The sequence below is a fragment of the Notamacropus eugenii genome, chromosome 5, assembly GCF_028372415.1.
Source record: "Notamacropus eugenii isolate mMacEug1 chromosome 5, mMacEug1.pri_v2, whole genome shotgun sequence".
Lineage (NCBI taxonomy): Eukaryota > Metazoa > Chordata > Mammalia > Diprotodontia > Macropodidae > Notamacropus > Notamacropus eugenii.
The window spans coordinates 342,258,837-342,279,207 of NC_092876.1; the positions used below are offsets into that span (position 1 = coordinate 342,258,837).

General features: G+C 37.9%; 1 protein-coding gene across 2 annotated transcripts in view; it reads right to left on the reverse strand.

The window, feature by feature from the left end:
* LOC140506523 (protein mono-ADP-ribosyltransferase PARP14-like) overlaps nucleotides 1–20,371 on the reverse strand; it is a 94,468-nt gene that overhangs the window by 58,982 nt on the left and 15,115 nt on the right. The window contains exons 2-6 of one of the 2 annotated variants that reach the window (XM_072613797.1): nucleotides 19,727–19,857; nucleotides 17,080–17,113; nucleotides 16,238–16,489; nucleotides 14,055–14,291; nucleotides 2,989–5,267 (exon numbers count right to left, since the gene is read on the reverse strand). In XM_072613797.1, the coding sequence (XP_072469898.1) occupies nucleotides 2,989–5,267; nucleotides 14,055–14,291; nucleotides 16,238–16,489; nucleotides 17,080–17,113; nucleotides 19,727–19,857 (2,933 nt within the window). The remainder of the gene's footprint in view (nucleotides 1–2,988; nucleotides 5,268–14,054; nucleotides 14,292–16,237; nucleotides 16,490–17,079; nucleotides 17,114–19,726; nucleotides 19,858–20,371) is intronic. The other variant, XM_072613796.1, reaches the window with a different exon arrangement.

Here is a 20,371-nt window from a genome sequence, read left to right on the forward strand (position 1 = left end):
AAAAGCTCCTATTATGTGGCAGGCACTGTGCTAAGTGATTTGCAAATATCTCTGATCTTCACAACAACCCTTGGAGGGAGATGCTATTATTATGCCCATTTTACAGTTAAGGAAACTGAGGCATCTCATCTTCTATAGGAAATCTTTCCCTACCTGGAACCAAGTAGGCACTTAATAAGTATTTATGGACTAACTGAGGATGGCAAGGGTTAAGTAACCTTCCTAGGTGCACAAAGGTAGTAACTATCTGAAGTCAGATTTGAATTCAAGTCTTCCTAACTTTAGACCCAGCACACCAACTGCTGAGTCACCTAGCTTCCCCTAACTCCCCCTTACCTCCACCCAGCCCAACAATCGACTGCTGAAATATAAAGTAGCCTCACCTCCCACAATGGAGGGAAGCCATGAACATTTCCCTTCCCCAACTAACTCTCATTGTCCCATTGTCCAGCATCAACTGCACTCAAGATACCCACTGTCATCAGGACGCTGATTCTCATGGTATTTATCTCTATGGAATGCAATCCAGAGCCCAACTCCACTCTAATCTTTGCATATGCTGCCTTCTTGCCAGGGGACCATGCATTCTATCATTCCTCATCAGGATCTTTGGGTGTTGCCACTCAACCCACTACTTCTCTTGGCTAAGTACTGCCTGACCTTTCATTTTGCTATGAACCAAATAGTATAATAGTGACCTAATATGAACCCTCATTTATTTGTTCTTTCCCACGTTAGAATATCAACTCAATGAGAGCAGTGACTGTCTTGATTTCCTATTTGTGTTACAAAACTGAACACAGAGCTTTGCACATTGTGCTATAATAAATGCTTTTCCATTCCGTTCCATCATTTCAGACTGGATAACCTGGGGCAGCTTCGTGGGATTTGAGCTGGGCCCTGAAATAGTAGCACTTGTTAATCAGATGAATACAAAGGGAAAAGGCAAGAGCAATATATTTTTAGGTGAGGGGCTTGCGTTTAAATCTTTTAATAATATATAAGAACAAAAGCAAGTCCTTAACAGAGATGTGTTCCAAAGAAAAAATCAAATGTTGAAAAAACATATGAGAAAAGCACCATTATATTGATAAGAAGAAATAGACTTCATTCCCATCATTGAAAAGTTGCTTTAAAAAAAATGGTCAATATTGGAGTTGCTGTGGGAAGCAATGCATACTGATAGGATAAGGGGAGTTCGAAATTTCCAAACACATGGGAAAACAATTTGCAAATATGTGAAAACAGACAATAAACTGTTCATATAGTTGAGCTAGCAAAATTATTGTTAGGTTCAGACCTTATGGAGGTCTTAAATCCCAAACAGAATATAGTAATCATAGCAGCAATCTTCATGGTAGCAAAAAAAGGGGGGAAGAAACATTTGAGTAATAAGGATCCTATGAATATAATAGAATATTATTATCTCATAAGAAGCAATGAAAATGAGGAATTAGTTTTAAAAAATACTTAGCATTTATGGGAGCACTTTACAAATATCTCATTTGATCTTCACAACAGCTCTGTGAAGCAAGTGCTCTTACTATCTCTACTTTAGAGATGAGTAAATTGAGGCAGATAGTGGTTAGGTGGCTTGAAATTTCTTGCAAATTCCTTGCTTGAGGGTAGATTTGAACTTAGGTCATTTTTACTCCAGATGCAGTGCTCTATCCACTGTGTACTTAGGTGCCTCAAGTAAAACATGGTAAGACCTTTATCAGCTAATGTAGAATGCAGAAAGCAGAAGTCGAAGTTACTGGAGAAAGGTAGTGGGTAAAGAGAGTAATGGAAAAATGGAGAAAGGAAAAAAAAGAAAGCATTGATGAAACATTTAAAAAAACATAGAAGTAAGTTCAGATGTGGAGAGAGACAAGCAGGGCTGTTCTGTTATAATAGTGCTAAATACAATATACCTTATTTAAAAACATCAGCTAAATTGTACCTAACAGAAGTTCACAGTTTCATACGTAATTTTTTGTGTCTCTTTCTATGTCAACCTGCTAATGTTCTTTGCTATTTTTGAAGGTGTTAATGAAGAAGAAAAACAATTTTTAAAGATAAACTAAAAAATCTGACTGGGGCAGCTATATGGCTCAGGGGACAGACTGCTGGCCCTAGAGTCAGGAGGACCAGAGTTCAAAGCCAATCTTAGACACTAGCTGTATGACCCTGGGCAAGAGGTTTAACTCTGTTTGACTTAACTTCCTTTATCTATAAAATGAGCTGGAGAAGGAAATGGCAAACTACTCCAGTATGTTTGCCAAGAAAACCCATAAAAAGGTCATGAAGAGTTGGATGTGATTGAATCAATGAAACAACAAGAAAAAATATGACCTGCCTTAAAAAAAAATTGTTTCCTTCTCTAGAATAGATACTTTCTAGATAAAGCTGGGCAACTAGGTAGTCAAGTGAATAGAGTGCAGGACATGGAGTCAGGAAAACTCATTTTCCTGACTTCATATGTGGCCTCAGACAATTTGTAGGTGTGAGATCAAGTTACTCAACTCATTTGCCTCAGTTTTTTAATCTTTAAAATGAGTTAGAGAAGGAAATCGCAAATTACTCCAATATCTTTGCCAAGAAAACCCCAAATGAAATCACAGACAATTGGACACAACTGAAAAATGACAAAGCTAGATAAAGTCAGCTCTTGGCCAGTTGCAACAATGGAAAGGGATATGTGCAGGATTATGTAAAATTTCTTTATAAAAGCAGTATGGTATCATACTGCCACTGGATTTTATGATAGGAAGAGCTAGGTTGAAATCTGCCTTCAACACTTATGAACTATATGACCCTGGGCAAGTCAGTCGACTTACATTCAGCTTCCACATGCTGAAGGGAGTAGAATTTTAACCTTAGACTAAATCTGCTTTAACTTTACGAAGATCATATGCTAAAAGTATATATGATCCCAGTTACATGTGAATCAAGTCACTTAAATGTCAAAATAACCTTCAGCAGTATTTGATAAATGATAATACCCACCTGCACATCCTGAACATCCCCTCTCATCAAGTTGATGCTTAGCTGTTCACTGATTTGGATAGAGTCCAACACATTAATAACTTCAGTACTTTTTCTCAAGGTGGTTTTCTGGTTTTCTAATGGTGTACAGGACAGTGAATTGGTACTAGAAAATGCATCTTTAAAAATGGTCCTCACAGCTTCAGAAAAAGCCTGAACTGTCTCTTCAGATGAATCAACAAGATGAATCTGTTTCAAACTATGTTTATATTGGGAGTTCTGGAAGTTTTCCTTGATGGACAGAATGATGGTCTCTGCACACTCTTTTAAGGGGAAGCCAAACGCCCCAGAACTGATAGCTGGGATGGCTATTGAAGTGTGCCCATTAACTCCACCTAGATAAAGAGACTCAGTGATAGCATTTTTTAGTAGCTGTACACATCTGTGAGCATGTTCTTGTGTCCACCTGGGGCCAACAGCATGAATCACTTCCTTATATGGGAGCTGTCCAGCAGTTGAGACAACAGCACAGCCAGGAGGAATCTTACCCATTTCCTGGATGATCTGGTCACAGTCCCTCTGTAGCTCTGGACCTGCTGCTTTAGAGAGTGCAGCTGCCAGGCCTCCATGGTGATTTAGGTCCTCATTAGCCGCATTCACCACCACATCTGCTGAAAACTGGGTTAAGTCACCTTTCTGAACAGTTAATAAGATGCCAGATTCTAAGGTTATCTTGCAATGGACCTTCTGCCCATCAGTATTTTCTCTACTCCTCTCATCTCCATCTTCTTGTAGCCAAACTAAACAATTATACCTCTGTTTGACTTCCTTTGTACAATAATCTTCTTTGTCTTTGAATAAGTATTTGGCCGCTGGTTTATCAATGATAAAATTTCTAACATATAATGAATCTAATGTTTCTTTAACCATGGACATTCCTCTTACCAATTCTCCTTTTGGACCACACAGTGAAATGCCTCTTTGGTTGACCAGGGTTTTGAAATCAACCTTAACTTTTTTTTTCTTTAGTTTTTTCCAGATTTGTTTTTTCTCCTCCTTCATATACTGGATAACTCCTAGAGAGTTCACAGAGACAAACTCCCGTACTTTTGCATTTTTTTCTATAAATTCATGAAGTTCCTGATAGGTTTCACATACTGGACTAACACAACCAGCAATGATTATCTGAACACCAGTGTCTGAATTTTGCTGTTCTATTATCACAGTCCTTGAGGAACAGTTGTATTTCTTGTTTAATTCATCAGTGATTTTTTTCAACCGGAAATCCTTAAGAATTCCACCTTCTATCACATTGATGCACTTGAAGTCCAAGACTCTCTTCATATGTTCTTCAGCTTCTGAAAGAATTTGGGGAGAGGAGCCAACCAGCACAACTGCTTCACCTTCCAACTCATAAGCAGCAGGAATTTTCTTTGCTCCAAAAAGAGATTCAGAGAATGTCTCACAGTTTACCTGCTGCAGAAACTGAAGGATCTGAGGAGGAACATGGAGGGACTTCTGAGCCAAGCTGTGCAACTTCTCCAGAATTTCACTCTTTGCTTTGTACACATCTGCAGCCAATCCCTTCAGACAAATGCTCTTTGTAAGGGCATTGTAAGTGACTTCCAACTCTGGATATTCCTTGTGGAAAGTCTCTTCTAACCCACTCTTGCATAAAACGGAAAATCTTCCAGGACTCATGTTAGAGTTCTCACTTATACATTGTCTTGCCCTTTCTATTTTTTCAGTGAGCCTTCCTCTTAGAGTCCTCATTTGTGGTTCAATTCTTTGCACATCCTCCAGTCTCCCTGCTATGAACACTGTCTCCTGAAGCTTATCAAATTCAATAAAAATGTTCTTATTTTCCATGCTGTCTCTAATGGCTTCCCACATCACTGGGTCTACATTATACTTCCTAACCTGATATTCAGACATGAGGTGAGAGAATCTCATGGAAACATCCTCACTCCATGTCTTGATTATGTTGCTCTTTGTTCTCCTTTGGCTGACTAAGGTGGCTGAAGGACTGAGTATAATTTTTGACTCTTTATCATTGGGTCTAGGCCATGTTAGCTCACAATGATAGCTCTCCATGGTGCTAGTTATCTCTCCAATTATTTGATCATCTTTCTGTAAAAACTTCAATAGATAAGGGTCCACTGGTATTGTTAATGTTTCTGGTAGCTTCACTGGTGGCTTTGCCTTTCCATATAAAGCAGTACCCAAACTATGGTAGTATGGGAACATTGAAATGGGATTGCTTTTGAAGAGGAGATTCCTTGTCAATATGGTTTTGACAACTAAAAGAAAAAGAAACAAATAAATATAAAGTTTTATAGTTCCTAAAAGTTTCATTAGACTGTGTTGCATCTAAATTCAGGCAGAATTTGTCTTTGTAAGAAAAACACTAACATTCATTAAAATTGTGAAATATTTGCCATTATTCTAAAATAGTGCTCAATTTAAAGAGTCATGCTAATGCAATACAATTATTCCACTTAAAGAATGAGCTATACTCTTCCAATATTTATTTTAAAATTCAATTTTCTCAAGGGATTATTTTCCAGTTCAATCTCATTAAAGCACTGAGGAGTTAGGTTTTATTCTAAAAAAATTGGCTATTTCGAAATAAAAAAATTTTCTTTTTAACAACATTTTCAAACAAAATTTTGAGTTCCAAATTTTATCCCTCTCTCCATTCCCTCCCTCTTCTCTAAAAGACTTAGCAATTTGATCTACTTTATCTATGTACAAATACATAAAACATATTTCCACTATAGACATGTTGTAAAAGAAGAAACAGTTTACAAGATAATTACAGTTTGAAAAAAACATGAATGAATAAAGTGAAAATAGTTTGCTTCATTCTACATTCACTTCTTTTTATGGGTGTGGATAGCATTTTCCATCATGAGTTCTTTGGAATTTTCTTGGAACATTGCATTGCTGAGACGTGCTAAGTCAATCATATTTGCTTGTCACTAAGTATTGCTGTTAGTGTGTACAGTGTTCTCTTGGCTCTGCTCACGTCACTTTGCACCAGTTCATGTAAGTCTTTCCAGATTTTTTCTGAAATCTGCCTGCTTATCCTTTCTAACAGTACAATAATACTCTATTACACTCATGTTCTACAATTTGTTCAACTATTCCCAAATTGATGAACTTCCTTTCAATTTCCACTTCAAAAATACCATTCTTAAGAATGCAGTAAATATTCCAGTACTTGCTTAAAGGGAAATCAATCATTATCCAAAAAGATGAATGCAGTGAGATTAAAAACAAAAATAATATAGTAAGATACAAATTAGAAATGACACAGTATCTGGTGGAATATCAGAAATTCTGGCTGTATGATTCACCCTATACTGCCTAATGGAGTGTTTTGCTATCAAGGCAAATCCATGGTTGAATTTTGCCATCTTGACACTTCTCTGGTTTACACAGAAGTTAACTGTTTTCTTTATTTTGTGCTCCCCCAAGATCATACAGATGATCAATAACAGAGGTGTAATGCAAAACTAGATCCTCTAACTCTGAATGTAGTACCCTTTGTCTCACCCATGCTGCCTTCCTCTCCTGAGTCTGTTAGCCTTTTCCAGACATATTTACAGAGTAACTTACATTTCTAACTGTGATAAGACCATAAGATTAATAGTACTTAAAAGCTGAAGTGACCCATTCATCAAACATTTATTGCAGCTACACGCATAAGATACTGAACCATGATCTTATCCAGGGCAAGAGATGCTAATGCTCTGACATCATTGTTATGTTATGCAAAGCTCATTTCAAATCAGGTACTTGGAATCAGCAGGCCTGGGTTTGAGCTCCAGCTCTGACTACAACTGTCTTTATTTCCTCATTTGTCAACTGGTGAGTCTCAATCCTTTTGTAATTACTTCACAGGTGAGAAAAAAGGGGAGTCCTTTGTAAACTCCAAAATGCTATGTAAATGTGATTTGAAATTATTATGTGTGATGATAATAATAAAAACATTAGTGCTCTGAATAGAAGATATTCGTCAGACAGATCCCAATATAATGACTCATTTAAATAATAAATGCCAATAATACCAATGCCAATGATAATAAAACACCAATAAATGTCAGTTACTTAAAAAAATCTTGGTTGAGTCAACTTTTGAGGCTCTTAGAATTTCTCAAGTGGAATTGAGAAGTATTCACTGTTGCACATTAGGCAACAATGGAGTTCATTAATTAGAAGGTAAACATAAGCACTTGAGTTAACACTGGCAATACAAGAGCAATAGATTCCTCTGTGAGTGTTGGAAGGTAGTAGTTTGACCAAAAGTGAATTTATGATTTCACAAAATTCTTAAAAGTCAAGGATTCTGCTGAGACACAGTTGTGCTGCAAGTATAGCTTCAGCTGAATCTCACAAAGTCTCGTTAATATGATCCTGAACTTGCTTAGACACATCTGCCTTAGGCACCATGGCCAACAAAGTAGTGTGGCAGATCTCTGTGCAGATGTACATGGTATATGCTTAGCACAGCACCACTGATAGGGTCTTTTGGGTGGATGTGACTGATTTTTGCAGAGGGATTTGGAAGCACTATCACAGTATAGATATGATATTGGCCTCCTTGCTCTTCTACCAACAAGGCACTCCATCTTTCAGCTCTGGGCATTTTCTTTGGCTGTCTGCTATGCTTAGAATGCTGTCCTTATTCTTCTCAGCCTACTGGCATCCACAGCTTTCTTTAAGTCCCAACTAAAATGCTATCCTCTACAGGAAGTGTTTCCCAGTCTCCCTTAACTCTAGTGCTTTCTCTCCATTGGTAATTTCGTATTTATCCTGCACATAGCTTGTTTGTACACTGTTGTGTGCTTGTAGTTTTCTCTGTTAGATCTTGAGTTCCTTAACAGTGGGGATTGTTTTTTGCTTTTCTTTGTATCCTCAGCACTTAGTAGGTGTTTGTCCTGACACATAGTAGATGCTTAATAAATACTGATGGCCAGATGGAACATTGACATAGGAGCAGAAAATCCTTCTGAATGGAAAATGTTGAAGCTTTTCTGCTGACACACACTTTACTTCCAGATCTGTCACTAGCTATTCTTAGAAGCCCAAAAAGAAGCCCCCAGTTGGTAATCATTTAGGCTTCTTCTCCCCTCTTCTTCATTTCCTGTCATTCACACACCTTTTGTCACTCTCTCCTTCATCCCTGTCTCACATGATGAAGTAGACATTCCTTCCCAAGGCTAACTTCTCCATTTATATAAGAGATCTCATTTCATTCCATCTACTCTGTCAGATTGCATTCTCTCTTGTCCCTACTCTTCCACTTATTTTCATTCTCACCATGTCTACAGGCTCATTCACTACTGCCTACAAACATGGATTTTTCTCTTCCCTTCTGAAAAAATTCTCCCCTCAATTGACTCTTCCTCACAGCTATCCCATATCTCTTCTTCCTCTTGTATCTAACCTCTTCAAAAAGGCTCTCTATAATAGATGCCTACAATCTCTCTCCTCCCACTCTCTTCTAAACCTCTTATGATTCAGCTTCTGGTCTTATCATTCCACCAAAAGACTCTCCAAAGTTACTGAAGATCTCTTAGTTGCTGCAGCCATTGTCCTTTTCTCTATCCTCATTCTCTTTGACCCTGTTAACCACTCTCTTCTTCTTGAGACCTTTTCCTCTCTAGGTTTTTGGGACACGATTTCACCCTGGTTTGCATCCTCTCTATCTGGCCACTCCTCTGTCTCTTTTGCTGGATCCCTTTCCAGTTCACATCCTCTAACAGGGTTGTCCTGGGCTCTTTTCTTATCTCCCTCCATACTTATTTCATTTGGTGATCTCATAAGTTCCCATGGATTCACTATGCTGATGATTCTCAAATCTGCCTATCTTGCCCCAAATTCTCTGTTGCCCTCCTCTCTCACATCTCCAATTGCCTTTTGGATATCTCAAACTGAATGTCCAGTGATCATTAGACTCAACAACATGTCTAAAACTGATTTCACTATTCCCCTGCTCTGAACCATGCCCCCCTGCTAGCTTCCCACATTGTAGAGGGCAATACCACCTTCCCTGTTCCTCAGGCTCAAAATCTAGGAGTCTTCTTGGAGTCCTCACTATCTCTCACCCACCCAACCAAATCCAAGATGTTGCCAAGACCTCTTGTTTTTAACTTTGTAACATCGCTTGAAAACCACCCCTTTTCTCCTTTGCTTCTGCCACCTGTCTAGGGCAGGCCCTCATCACCTCATTCCTGAACTAGGCAGGAGCCTGCTGGTGGGGTCTGCCTGTCTGAAGTCTCTCCCCACTCCAATCCATTCCCCATTTAGCCACTGTGATTTTCCTAAAATGTAGTAATAATCATGTCATTCCTCTCATCACACACAGTAACCTCCAGTGACTCCCTATTGCCTTCAGGAACAAATACAAAATTCTCTATTTGGCATTCAAAGCCTTTCATAGCATAATCCTCTCCTACCTTTCCTTCTTACACCTTATTCTGCACCATGTACTGAATATTCCATAAGCAGATATGTCATTTCTCAGCCCCTGTCCTTTTGTCTGGCTGTCCCTGATGCCTTGGAATGCTCTCTTTCCTTATTCCCATCTACCAACCTCCCAGGTTTCCTTTAAATCCCCACTAAAATCCCTTCCTTTACTGGAAGCCTTCTTAATCCCCTCTTAATTCTATTCCTTTCCTTCTATTAACATGTTGTTATATATCCTATATATACCTTGCTCCATATATATTTACTTGCAAGTTGTCGTCTCATTTCTGTTGTAAGCTCCTTTAGTGCAGGGACTATCTTTTGCCTATTTTTATAGCCTCAGTGCTTAGCATAGTGCCAGGTACAGAGTAAACAGTTAATAAATTTTATTACTTAATTAACTTTGCATTATCTATTAGGATTTTCATGAATTTGGAGCATTGTCCTATGCTCAAAATACCTCCAGGTGAACAGGCAGGATCCTTTACTGTTCTGAAGAGGAACTAGATCTTGGGCAACTTTACATGGCCACAAAGGTAACATAAAGGGTATACCTTATCCTGAGACTAGAAAAGAGTTCATATCTGGAATCTTTACTAGGAAACTTTGATCAAACTATAAGGGATTCCCACATTACAGGTAGCAAGTGAATGTATAAGGGAAAAAGTGATGCCAAATACTTTCTAAGATGCCATCCAAGTCAAGAATCCTAGGATTATGTAAAGCACATACAGTATGATATTAGGGTCCAGGACACCTGGGTTGTAGTGCAAGGGCCAACAATGGATAACTGTGACATCAGACAGGTAAAAACTGCTCTTGGTATTCTTTATTTGATTTGCCAAAGAAGGGCATTATCTTTCACTAAGGTTCCTCATGGTGCTAAAATAAGGGGTTTTTATGAATTTTTGTTATTATTTAGTCATTTTCAGTCATGTACAACTCTCCATGACCCCTTCCAGGGTTTTCTTGACATAGACACTGGAATGGTTTACCATTTTCCTCTCCAGCTCATTTTGCAGATGAGGAAACTGAGGCAAACAGTTAAGTGACTTGCCTAGGGCCACACAAGTAGTAAGTGTTTGAGGCCAGATTTGCACCCAGCCAGGTCTTCCAGACTCTGGTGCACTATGGTGCCACCTAGCTGCCTCTGAGGAAGAGCTCATTAAAAAAACTGTACTGAGTCATTTATAATGAAAGAATAGGGACAGGACTGAACCTGCGATTTCTTTGATACAGGGAATTCTTAGATGGAGAAATTCCCTCTCCCAGTATAGGTTGGCACCTTCTTTGCAATTTATCAACTCAGAAGGTCATCTGGTTCATTAAGCGACTTACCCAGGGTCAGACAGCCGTATGTATAACAAATTAGACTTAAAGTACTTGGAAGTCTTTAAAAGTAAGGAAATAAGGTGATCACTGAAGATAATTTTCTAAAACATTGCCCTTCTGTCCAGAATTGGTAGGGTGAGATGGAAATAAAAAGCTGACCTGCGTATGCTACAGCAGTATGCCCAGAATGAGTTTATGCAAAAGAGATCTAAGTTTCCTCCCCTTGTGGAAGCAAACTGCATTAATGTCAGTATCAAAAGACATTGAAGAATAATGTTATCAGTGTCCTGGTCTGAAATCCTCTGTCTAACTTAAACCAATGACCTTATTGTAACCTGAAGTCCTGCTTTTCACTTGTATCAAAGACTTAAAAAAATTGTCCTAGAATAAAAAAAAAATCTAATTCAGGAAGGAATTTTGATTCCTTTAAACTAAACTTATTAGGACGAGAGTTTGTCTTTTGTATGGTGAATAAGAGAAGGAATGGAATTTGATTAATCTCACCTCAGACACTTGACACTTACTATCTGTATGACCTTGGGAAAGTCATTTAACCCTAATTGCCTCATCCTGCATCATCTCCAGGCATCCTGATGAACATCTGGTCACTGGATTCAGATGATTCTGGAGGAGAAGTGAGGCTGGGGCTGTGCACAGTCCTTCCTCACAACAAAGTCAAGTGCAAGTCATGTCATTATTTCTCTGATGGCATGGTCTTCTTCGGCAATGAAGGACAAACACACACAATCCAGTTGAGAAAGGTTATCTACATGTTCATCTCTGACTAAACTGAAAGTTGAGTATTATCAGGAATTATGCAGGATTTAAACAGGAGGCAGGAAGATGGCACAGTGGATGAGATGCTGGGTCTGGAGTATAGAACATCTGAGTTCAAATCCAGCCTCTGATCCTAACTGTGTGATCCTGGGGAAGTCACTTTACCCCATTGCCTCAAAAAATTATTTTATATTGTATATTCAAGGCATCACCAAACACAAACAATACCATAAAGAAAAAAATTAAAGCAATATTGATTATGAAACAATACACATTCCTTAACCTCGGTTGCCTCAGTTTCCTCCACTGTAAAATAGGAATAATAATAGTTGTGCCTACCTCCCAGAGATGTTATGAGGAATGAGATAGTATTTGTAGCTCAGTGCCTGGCACAAAGTAATTATTGAATAAATGCTAGCTGCTGTTATTATTATCTGAACCACTTTCCAAATGTTAAGAATTTTCTATTCTCGGAACTCTGAGCTATTGTGATTTTACTAATACACTTTATCTCATAACTCACTAACCTAGCAGAGGAAGTATTCTACAGGAACCTCAGGGCCATCTGGCCCTCAGGATAAAATGAGCTCAACTGGTATAGTTTGGGAGTGGGTGCTCAATGCCCAAGGGTGTAAAGGTGGAAGCCAAAGGGAAAATTAGGAGAAGAGGAGAAAGGAACTACGCCCTTTCCTTTTGGGAGAGGAAGTGAAAGGATGAATGCTCAACTAACTTTACTGCACAAGAACCCTTGTGGGTTGAACTTTTGATTAAGGTAAATAAGAGAGGTATCAATTTGTTCACCTTTGACCTGAATGAAAGTAGAATTAAGAGGGAGTGATTGATTTTACCATGAAATCTTTTTTGTATTAACATTATTATTGTTCCCTTTAACTAAACAAAAAGACCCACATATTAGCTGCATGCCTATTTTTTATTTTATCATGGGATTTTGCCTTTTATTTCATGATTCCTGTAAAATGTAGGCATAAATCGTTTGGGACCAAGAGAATTTCAATTAACAGGGGAGACTCTGCCCATCTATATTCTTTGCAAATAGAAATATTTTAATATTAATAACCATCTGACAGGTATTTTTTTTTAAATCTTAAAGCACAGATTTTTTTCTTCCATGCCCTGTAAGTTCTTGTCCTATATGAGTGGAAATGTTTAACAGGGGGAGGTTTAGTGGATATGACACATTCTTGCAGTCAGGAGACTTTAGCTCATATTCCAATGAGGGTTTTACCTAGTTCTGTAACCATGGCAAAGCACTTTATGTAGCTGAGCCTCAGTTTCTTTATCTACAAAAATGAAGATTAATACTTTGAGCCACCTATGGAATTATGAGAAAAGCACTTCAGGAATTGGAATGTGCTTCCCAAATCTGACTTCCTATTGGGGACATTTAGCTCATGTGTTTTCTTCATGTAAGGAGTACAGAGGGAATTAATAAGGAAGAAGTGAAATTCCCATTACCCCACCTTCTCTAGAGCCAACCCAACATCCTTCTTTTCTCAAAACATATGGCAGTCTTTCTGTTGTAGGCTGACACTAGGCAGATGGAAGCCCACCAGAAGAAGTCATCTATTCATTCCTTATCTTAGAAAAGAGATTGCAAATGGAGTAGAGAAGAGAGAGACAACTTCAGAGTCAGGGCAACTGAGTCCAGATCCTACTACTGGAGATATGACCTTAGGCAAGTCACTAAAACAGAGATTGCTAAGGAAACCCCTTCAGACTTATTAGTTGCATAACAAGTGTCGTTGTGCATTGGGAGGAAATGTCTTCTGGTGACGTTCCCTATGCCAGTGATAGCACAGGACCAGATCTTTCCCCCACCCAAAATATCAGCATAAGCCCAGGAGAAAAGAATCAAAGAGTGGAAAACACAAATCAGTTATCTGAAGTGCTGTGGATTCATAGAGATAATACTTCAAGACATGGGGAGAAGTCTTTCCATATTCCAAGTAGAAAGCTTAGCTTTCCTGATAGTTCCACATAAAATTCTCTTTCATTAAGCATCCTACCTCCTCCTCAGTTTAGATAGCCTAACTCTAAGCCCAGTGCCTGAAGTGACTTCATTGTCTAGTGGGTCAAATGCAAGACTTCATCTTCTGATACTTGCTGCTAGAGTGACCATGGGCAAGTTATTCAGTCTCTCTTGGTGTCAGATGTCTCATCTGTTAAATGAGCATAATAATACTTCTAAGTATGCCTTAGTGGATATAGGGCTAGCCTTAAAGTCAGAGCTGGATTCAGATCCTATTTTAGAATACATACTAACTATTTGACTATAAGCAAATTAAACTCTATGAATCTGTTTCCTCATCTGTAAAATACATCTACTCCCTATGTCAAGAAGTTGCTGTGAGGCTCAGATAATATACAGAAAGTGCTTTGTAAACTTCAAAACATTATATAAATTTCAGTGTTGTAACACTCAAGTGGATGCCAATTGATTAGGAAGGGGAAAGCAGAATTAAGTCAGCAGTAGATATTATTACCTTGGCAATCAGAAAACTCAATCAGAGCTGAATTGTCCTTCAGGAAACACTCGACTTTGGTTATTGGTCCCCCTCCATTATTGGCATTCTCAAAGAAAAGAGTGATGTAACTTTCATTGATATTGGGGGGCAGGTTTTCCACCAGGATGGTTCTTGTCTCTTCCAGTGGTTCTACAAAAATCTTTTTGTCTTGGACTATTCGGTTTTGAGAACAACGATCAACAAATGTCTTTGTATCTGTGAAGAAAAATACAGTGATAATTAGTATATTATTAAACCTTTTGTCAAGGAAGAAAACTAATTTAAAATGTGCTTTATGTAGAGTGACTGAAGTGAAGATTCCTTGGTGAGAATTCATACTCCTAAAAGAACCCTTAGGACATAATCCCAGTTTTAGAAGGGGAACACTTCTATGCTGGTGTTGTACTTGGAAGCTCCTGGATAAGCAGAGTAGAACTCTTCTGAAAGAGATCATCCATTGACCCTGCACCAGTTACTATCCACTTCAACCATTACTAATAGTTACTATTCAATTCAACAAATAAGTTTTTAAAATACTCATTATGCTGCAGTACTGTGCTGGGTGCTGGAGGCACAGGATGATCAATAAGGCAAGGATACTGATTTCAAGGCATTTACAATTTAACTGGAGGAAAATATACTACTACATGAACGTAAATAGACAGATATACTCCATAAGTAACTATACAATAGCAAAGTGGGGTAAGAGCTATGAGAAGCAATAAGAGGAAGAGAAGGTTTTCAGCTGCGTGAGTCAGGCACAGCTTAGTGGTCACAATAGCCCCTGAGCTGGGTCTTAAGGAAAGGGAGAAAGTTACAAAAACAGAGCTGGAAAGAAAGTATCCATGCCAAGATGAGGATGACAGAGCTGAGATACTGAGTTAGAAGTGGGTGGGATGAAGAAAGGGATAGAGAACGGTCTGCTCTGACTAGATAATGTAGTATACAAAATGAATTGATAAGCTAAAAATGTAATGATAAACTGAAAAAATGGGGTTCAAACTGGGGCACAAAGATGACAATTTTATTTTGTTGTTGTCATTCAATTATTTCAGTCATGTTTGCGTCTTCGTAATACCATTTGGTTTTCTTTTGGTAGGGGGGTAGGGTGAAGGAAGATAATGGAGTGATTTGACATTTCCTTCTCCAGCTTATTTTTTCAACAGATGACAAAAGTGAAGCAAACCAAGTCAAGTGACTTGTCTAGGGTCACACAGTTAGTAAGTGTCTGAAGTCAGAGTTGAACCCAGGAAGGTAAGTCTTCCTGGTGAAAAACCTGGCATTCTATCTGCTGAGCTACCTAGCTGCCCCTAGGTATCCATACCAGAGCACTCTAATTTAGAGAAATCACTAATTTACATTTGACTTTTCTGCCTTCAACTAGTTTCACAATAGCTGGGATCCTCAGATTCTGGTCTCAGGGGTCACTTCCTGTATAAAGCTTTTTGTGCTTCTAAAAGTGCTTTCTTTACCATCCTTGCACTTTGCACAGAACTAGCTGTTTGAACTTTGGTCAGTTAAGTCTCTTTGAAAACCTCACTTTCCTCATCTGTAAAATGGGAATAAAAATAACTGCAGAATTTTCCTTAGAGTGTGAAGTTCAAAAAAACTAATGTAAATAAAGTGCTTTTCAAATCTTCAGATGTTCTATAAATGTCAGCTACTATAATTCCATACGTACACATAGAGCTAATAATGATAAAGTCCTGTTTCCTGTTAAAACACACCAGGACTTTGGAATCAAAACAATGTACCTTACTACCATGCTGATAAATGCAATAACCTTTCTTTGGGCAGTAGATTAGAGTGGAAAAAGACCTTAAAGGTCATCAAGTCCAACCTCCACATTTTACAGATGAAAAAGTTAAGTCTCAAAGACAGTAAGTGGTGTCCCCAGGATCCTAAAGCTAGGTTCTGAGATAGGGTATGAACTCAGGTGTTTATGTGTCTAAGTCCAGCATTCTGTTCCCCTATTACCTAAGCTACCTCTCCACCTACCTATCTACATCTTCAAAGATTTCACTTATTGAGAGACAGAAAAAGTATTACAAATGACTAGAAAGGGTATTCAAAGATGGCCCACTTCTTTGCTAATCAGAATCTCAAGGCATGACATAAAACTATTTGGGGGTGCATATTTTATCATTTTTACTCAGGCTTACCAATGTGTTTCAGAAAGGTTAGCACAGCAGTTTCTGCTTCTGGTATGATTTCTACTTCAAAATCTCCTTCACTTTTTGACAAACCACTAATGTTCTCCACCAGCAAAACTAGGAGATACTCATTTTCTGGATCTTGGAGATTTTTAAGTGCAACCAAAGAAGGAACATTTTCAGAACCTTTGGACATGTCTTCTGTCTCACCCATTCTTCTGCCCAGGGGGAACTTTGTGTCCTGATCTTCTGATACATCTACTTTAAGGAAGCAAAAACATCTCTAATTAAATTTACAAACATTATTACCAGAATGAGAAGTTCTAAGGCATGCTTCTCTTCTTATCACTTTCCAATATTTTGAGTAAGTCAGTTGAAAACAGATGTTCTCTATAACCAAAAAGAACAATGAGCTTCTCCAGAAAATCCAACAATCCCTCAGACAAATGTTTACTTAAGGTTAAATTTTCAATTTCCAATCCATGGAATTTTTCCCTTATGCCCACTAGTGAAGAAAATTCAGTAAAAAACCACAGTAACAGTTGGACTTCATCCATGGGCCATAGTTATTTACTAAAAAGGAAAAAACAACAACAACCAGATCTTCTCAGGGAAAGAAGGAGAAACATAGTTGGGAGGAAGGACAGTTTAATGTGGCATAATGAACTAACAAATTATGTTGAAATGAACGCACTCAGATTTATTTGCTGGTTCTTACCATTCTTGCCTTGCAACAATAAGTCATTCATGTATAAGACAACTCAAAATCAGGTAAGGAATTCTGACATTTAAGGAAGAAAAACAATTTACTTGTTGTATGTACATCAGATGAATTCAGGATTAACTGTTACCTTGTTCTTGGGGTCTTGCTTTCATCTTGGACTCCTAAAGACCAAATAAACAAACAAACAAAAAAAATAAGCATTAAGGAGAATACCTTTCCACTTAGAAGACATGGCTGGGATCAGCCTAGAATACCTGCATGAAATAAATATACTCAATTCTCTAGTTGCCTAAGTTCAACAAATTCATAATGCAAGTAAGACATAAATCCTTCTGTACCTATTCACTGATCAGCTTACACCTTAAAGAACTATTTGCACTTGTAGGGGCCATATTTGAAGAGAAAACATGACAAACTGATGATAATTCTTTGGAAAGTTATTAGAAGGGAAGAGAAGGGAACAGAGTTTACTAGCCCAAGAGAAGGAAACAGGAGTAGAGACTAGATAATGGAGAAGTACAAGAGAGGTGTGGGCAGGACATGGTCCCTCACACTCCAGGTGAGGCTTCCCACTAAGAAGACTCATTGAAATAGTTAGACTACCTAGTTCCCACATTAATATATTTCTGCAAAACCCTGAAGTTCTCAAGAGATTGAATAATGATTTTTTATATTGATCTAGTAAAAACCATATTAAATGACTTCTTGCTCACCAGAGCTGCACGTTACCTCACCCAATATCCAAAGGCAACAAGAAAAGTGACTTCCACCAATGCTTCTGTGAGCAGTGATGGGCCTGACACATGCACAGCTGAAAAAGTTTTGAGGCCAGAAGTAGCAACAGTAAGGTGCTCCCCAAGAAAACCCTGCAATATCCTGATCTGGGGTGCCAGAAATGGCCCTCAATATTCATTGCTCTGAAACTCAAATATCCATGGACGGATTGGGAAGAGGGTCAGTCTTCAGAAAGTAGAGGTCAATATAAAAACCCAGGTGACCTAGAGGAAGACTCAGCAGAATAGGCCACATCATCCAAAAGCCCAACAATGGGGTGGAGCTGGCATTAAGCTCTAATTCAGGAATTAGTAATGGCAAGATGAGTAAATCAAATAAAAAATATAACCTCTATCAAAATTATTGCAAACATAAATATTTCCTCCCAAAAGAAGGAGATAGTAGCTTTAAAACAACCACTAGTGGAGACTCAGATGAAACAATGAATTTTCCACAAGGACTAACTACATAATTCCCTAACAGAAGTGGAGGAGGAGACAATTTTAAAAATGTTTTTAAAGCTCTGAAAGAAAGAATAGGAAGAGGAAATAGGAAGTCTTCTCTAAGTAACAGATGGTGGCACAGTGGATAGAGGGCTGGACCTGGAATTAAGAAGACCTGAGTTCACATGTGACCTCAGATGCTTTCTACCTGGCTGAGTCACATTACCTCTGTTTGCCTCAATTCCCTTACATGTAAAATGGGAGTAATGATAGCCCCTACCACCCAGGCTTGTGAGGATTAAATGAGACAATTATTGGAAAGTGTTTTAGCATAATGCATCCATATAGTAAGTGCTAAATAAATGTTAGCTATTGTTATTATGAGATCCAGAATAGGTGAAACAATAGGTAATATTGACAAGGGACAGCTAGATTAGAAGAAAATCAAAATACTGAAAAAATAGAAAAGTTATGATGCCCCGTTCCCCAGGAAAATGGCACTAGAAAACAAGTCAGGGTGGAATAATTTAGAATCTTTGGACTCCCAAAATGATAATAAAAATAAAATGTTTGCATGTCATTTTAAAGAAAATTCATTTGCATGAAATCTGCCCAAATCTGTAGAATCAGAAGTCTAAATAAGGATAGAAAAAAATCCATCATAATTGACTTGTAGAAAACTGAAAAGGAAAAATCTCATCAATATTAAAGTCAAATATTCAAAGAGCTTAAGTGACTTGCCAGCTAGCAAGTGTCAGGCTGGATTTAAACTCAGGTCTCATTGACTATGCTGTATTTCTATCTTTACTCAGCCATCTTGACTCTCATGGAAATTTGTTTTGCTTGTTTATGAATTATTTTTACAAGGGGCTTGTTTTCCTTTTGTAATGAGGAAGAGAAAGTACAGAAAAATAAATTCTTATTAACTGAAAAATAGAAATACTATTTTAAAAATTGAATTCAGCTGAATTCAACTGAATGTCCCATAGGTAGTTCTCCATACATCTTTTGGGTTTGAAAATTATAATATTCATTGCTTTTTCCTTCCTGTAAATATATTTATCCCACTTGCAGCTTCTTCAGTTCAACAACCATGTATTAGGCACCTATTTTGTGTAGGTACTTGACATATAAAGAAGAAAATGTTCCTACCATCAAACTAATATTTTACTTGGAGGACAAAAGAGGAATAAGTAAATACAAAATGGATACTAAATAATACAAAATGATTTTAAGAGGTAAGGACAACTAACATCTGGAAGGAGGAGGGTGAGAATCAGGAAAACTCTTGTCAACGAGGTGGCACCTGAGCTATGACTTGAAGGAAGAGATGGTTCTGGGAGGCTGAGAAGGACCAAGGAATGCAGGTCTTAGTTTTCTATTCCTTCTACAATCTTATTCTAGCTTCTTAAGCCCTATAAGCACTTGTTATTTTCAACATGACCAAGAATTCATACTTCTCTCTTTGATATCTTTCTAATGCTTCCAGGTAGTGAATTCCTGCTCAAATGCCTGAAAAAGTACCCCACTTTGTGATCATATGTAAGATATATTTACTGTTGTTGGGATTTCTTCTTCCTTTCCTTCATCTGCTTCCTTTGCTGTAGGCAGTCTGACAGTGAGCTTCAATTTTTCATTTCCTGGCCAGTCTAACTCATGATTTTCTCTCTTCAGGACTCCTTGTTTAGCTGAAAAAGATGTGTGAAATCAAGATTATAATGTGGTGATCTTTAAAAAGGAAAAAAATGTTGTACTGGTTTTAAACCTTATTTTTATTGATTTTTTTTCCTTTATACCTATCAGCTGTGTTTACAAATGTCATTCCCCTTCCATTATGCAGTGAAGTATACCTTGTTACAATGAGGAAAAAATAAAGAGAAGAGAAAAACAGTTTGACAAAATCAACAAATTGTGTCTTGTGAATTCTGCAATATTTTATACCCATTGTCCTTTATAAAGGAACGAAGTGAATTTTCTCATCTCTTCTCAACACTAAATTTGGTCATTATTACAAAGGAAATAATGTACTAAAATATTCATACTTTTTAACTCAGGGATTCCTGAGTTAGGTACATACTGCAATAGTAATAATGATTATAGCTAACATATGTGTAGCACTTACTATATGCCAGGCACTGCGCTAAGCACCTTATAATGATTATCCCATTTGATCCTCATAACAAGCCTAGGATTTAGGTGATA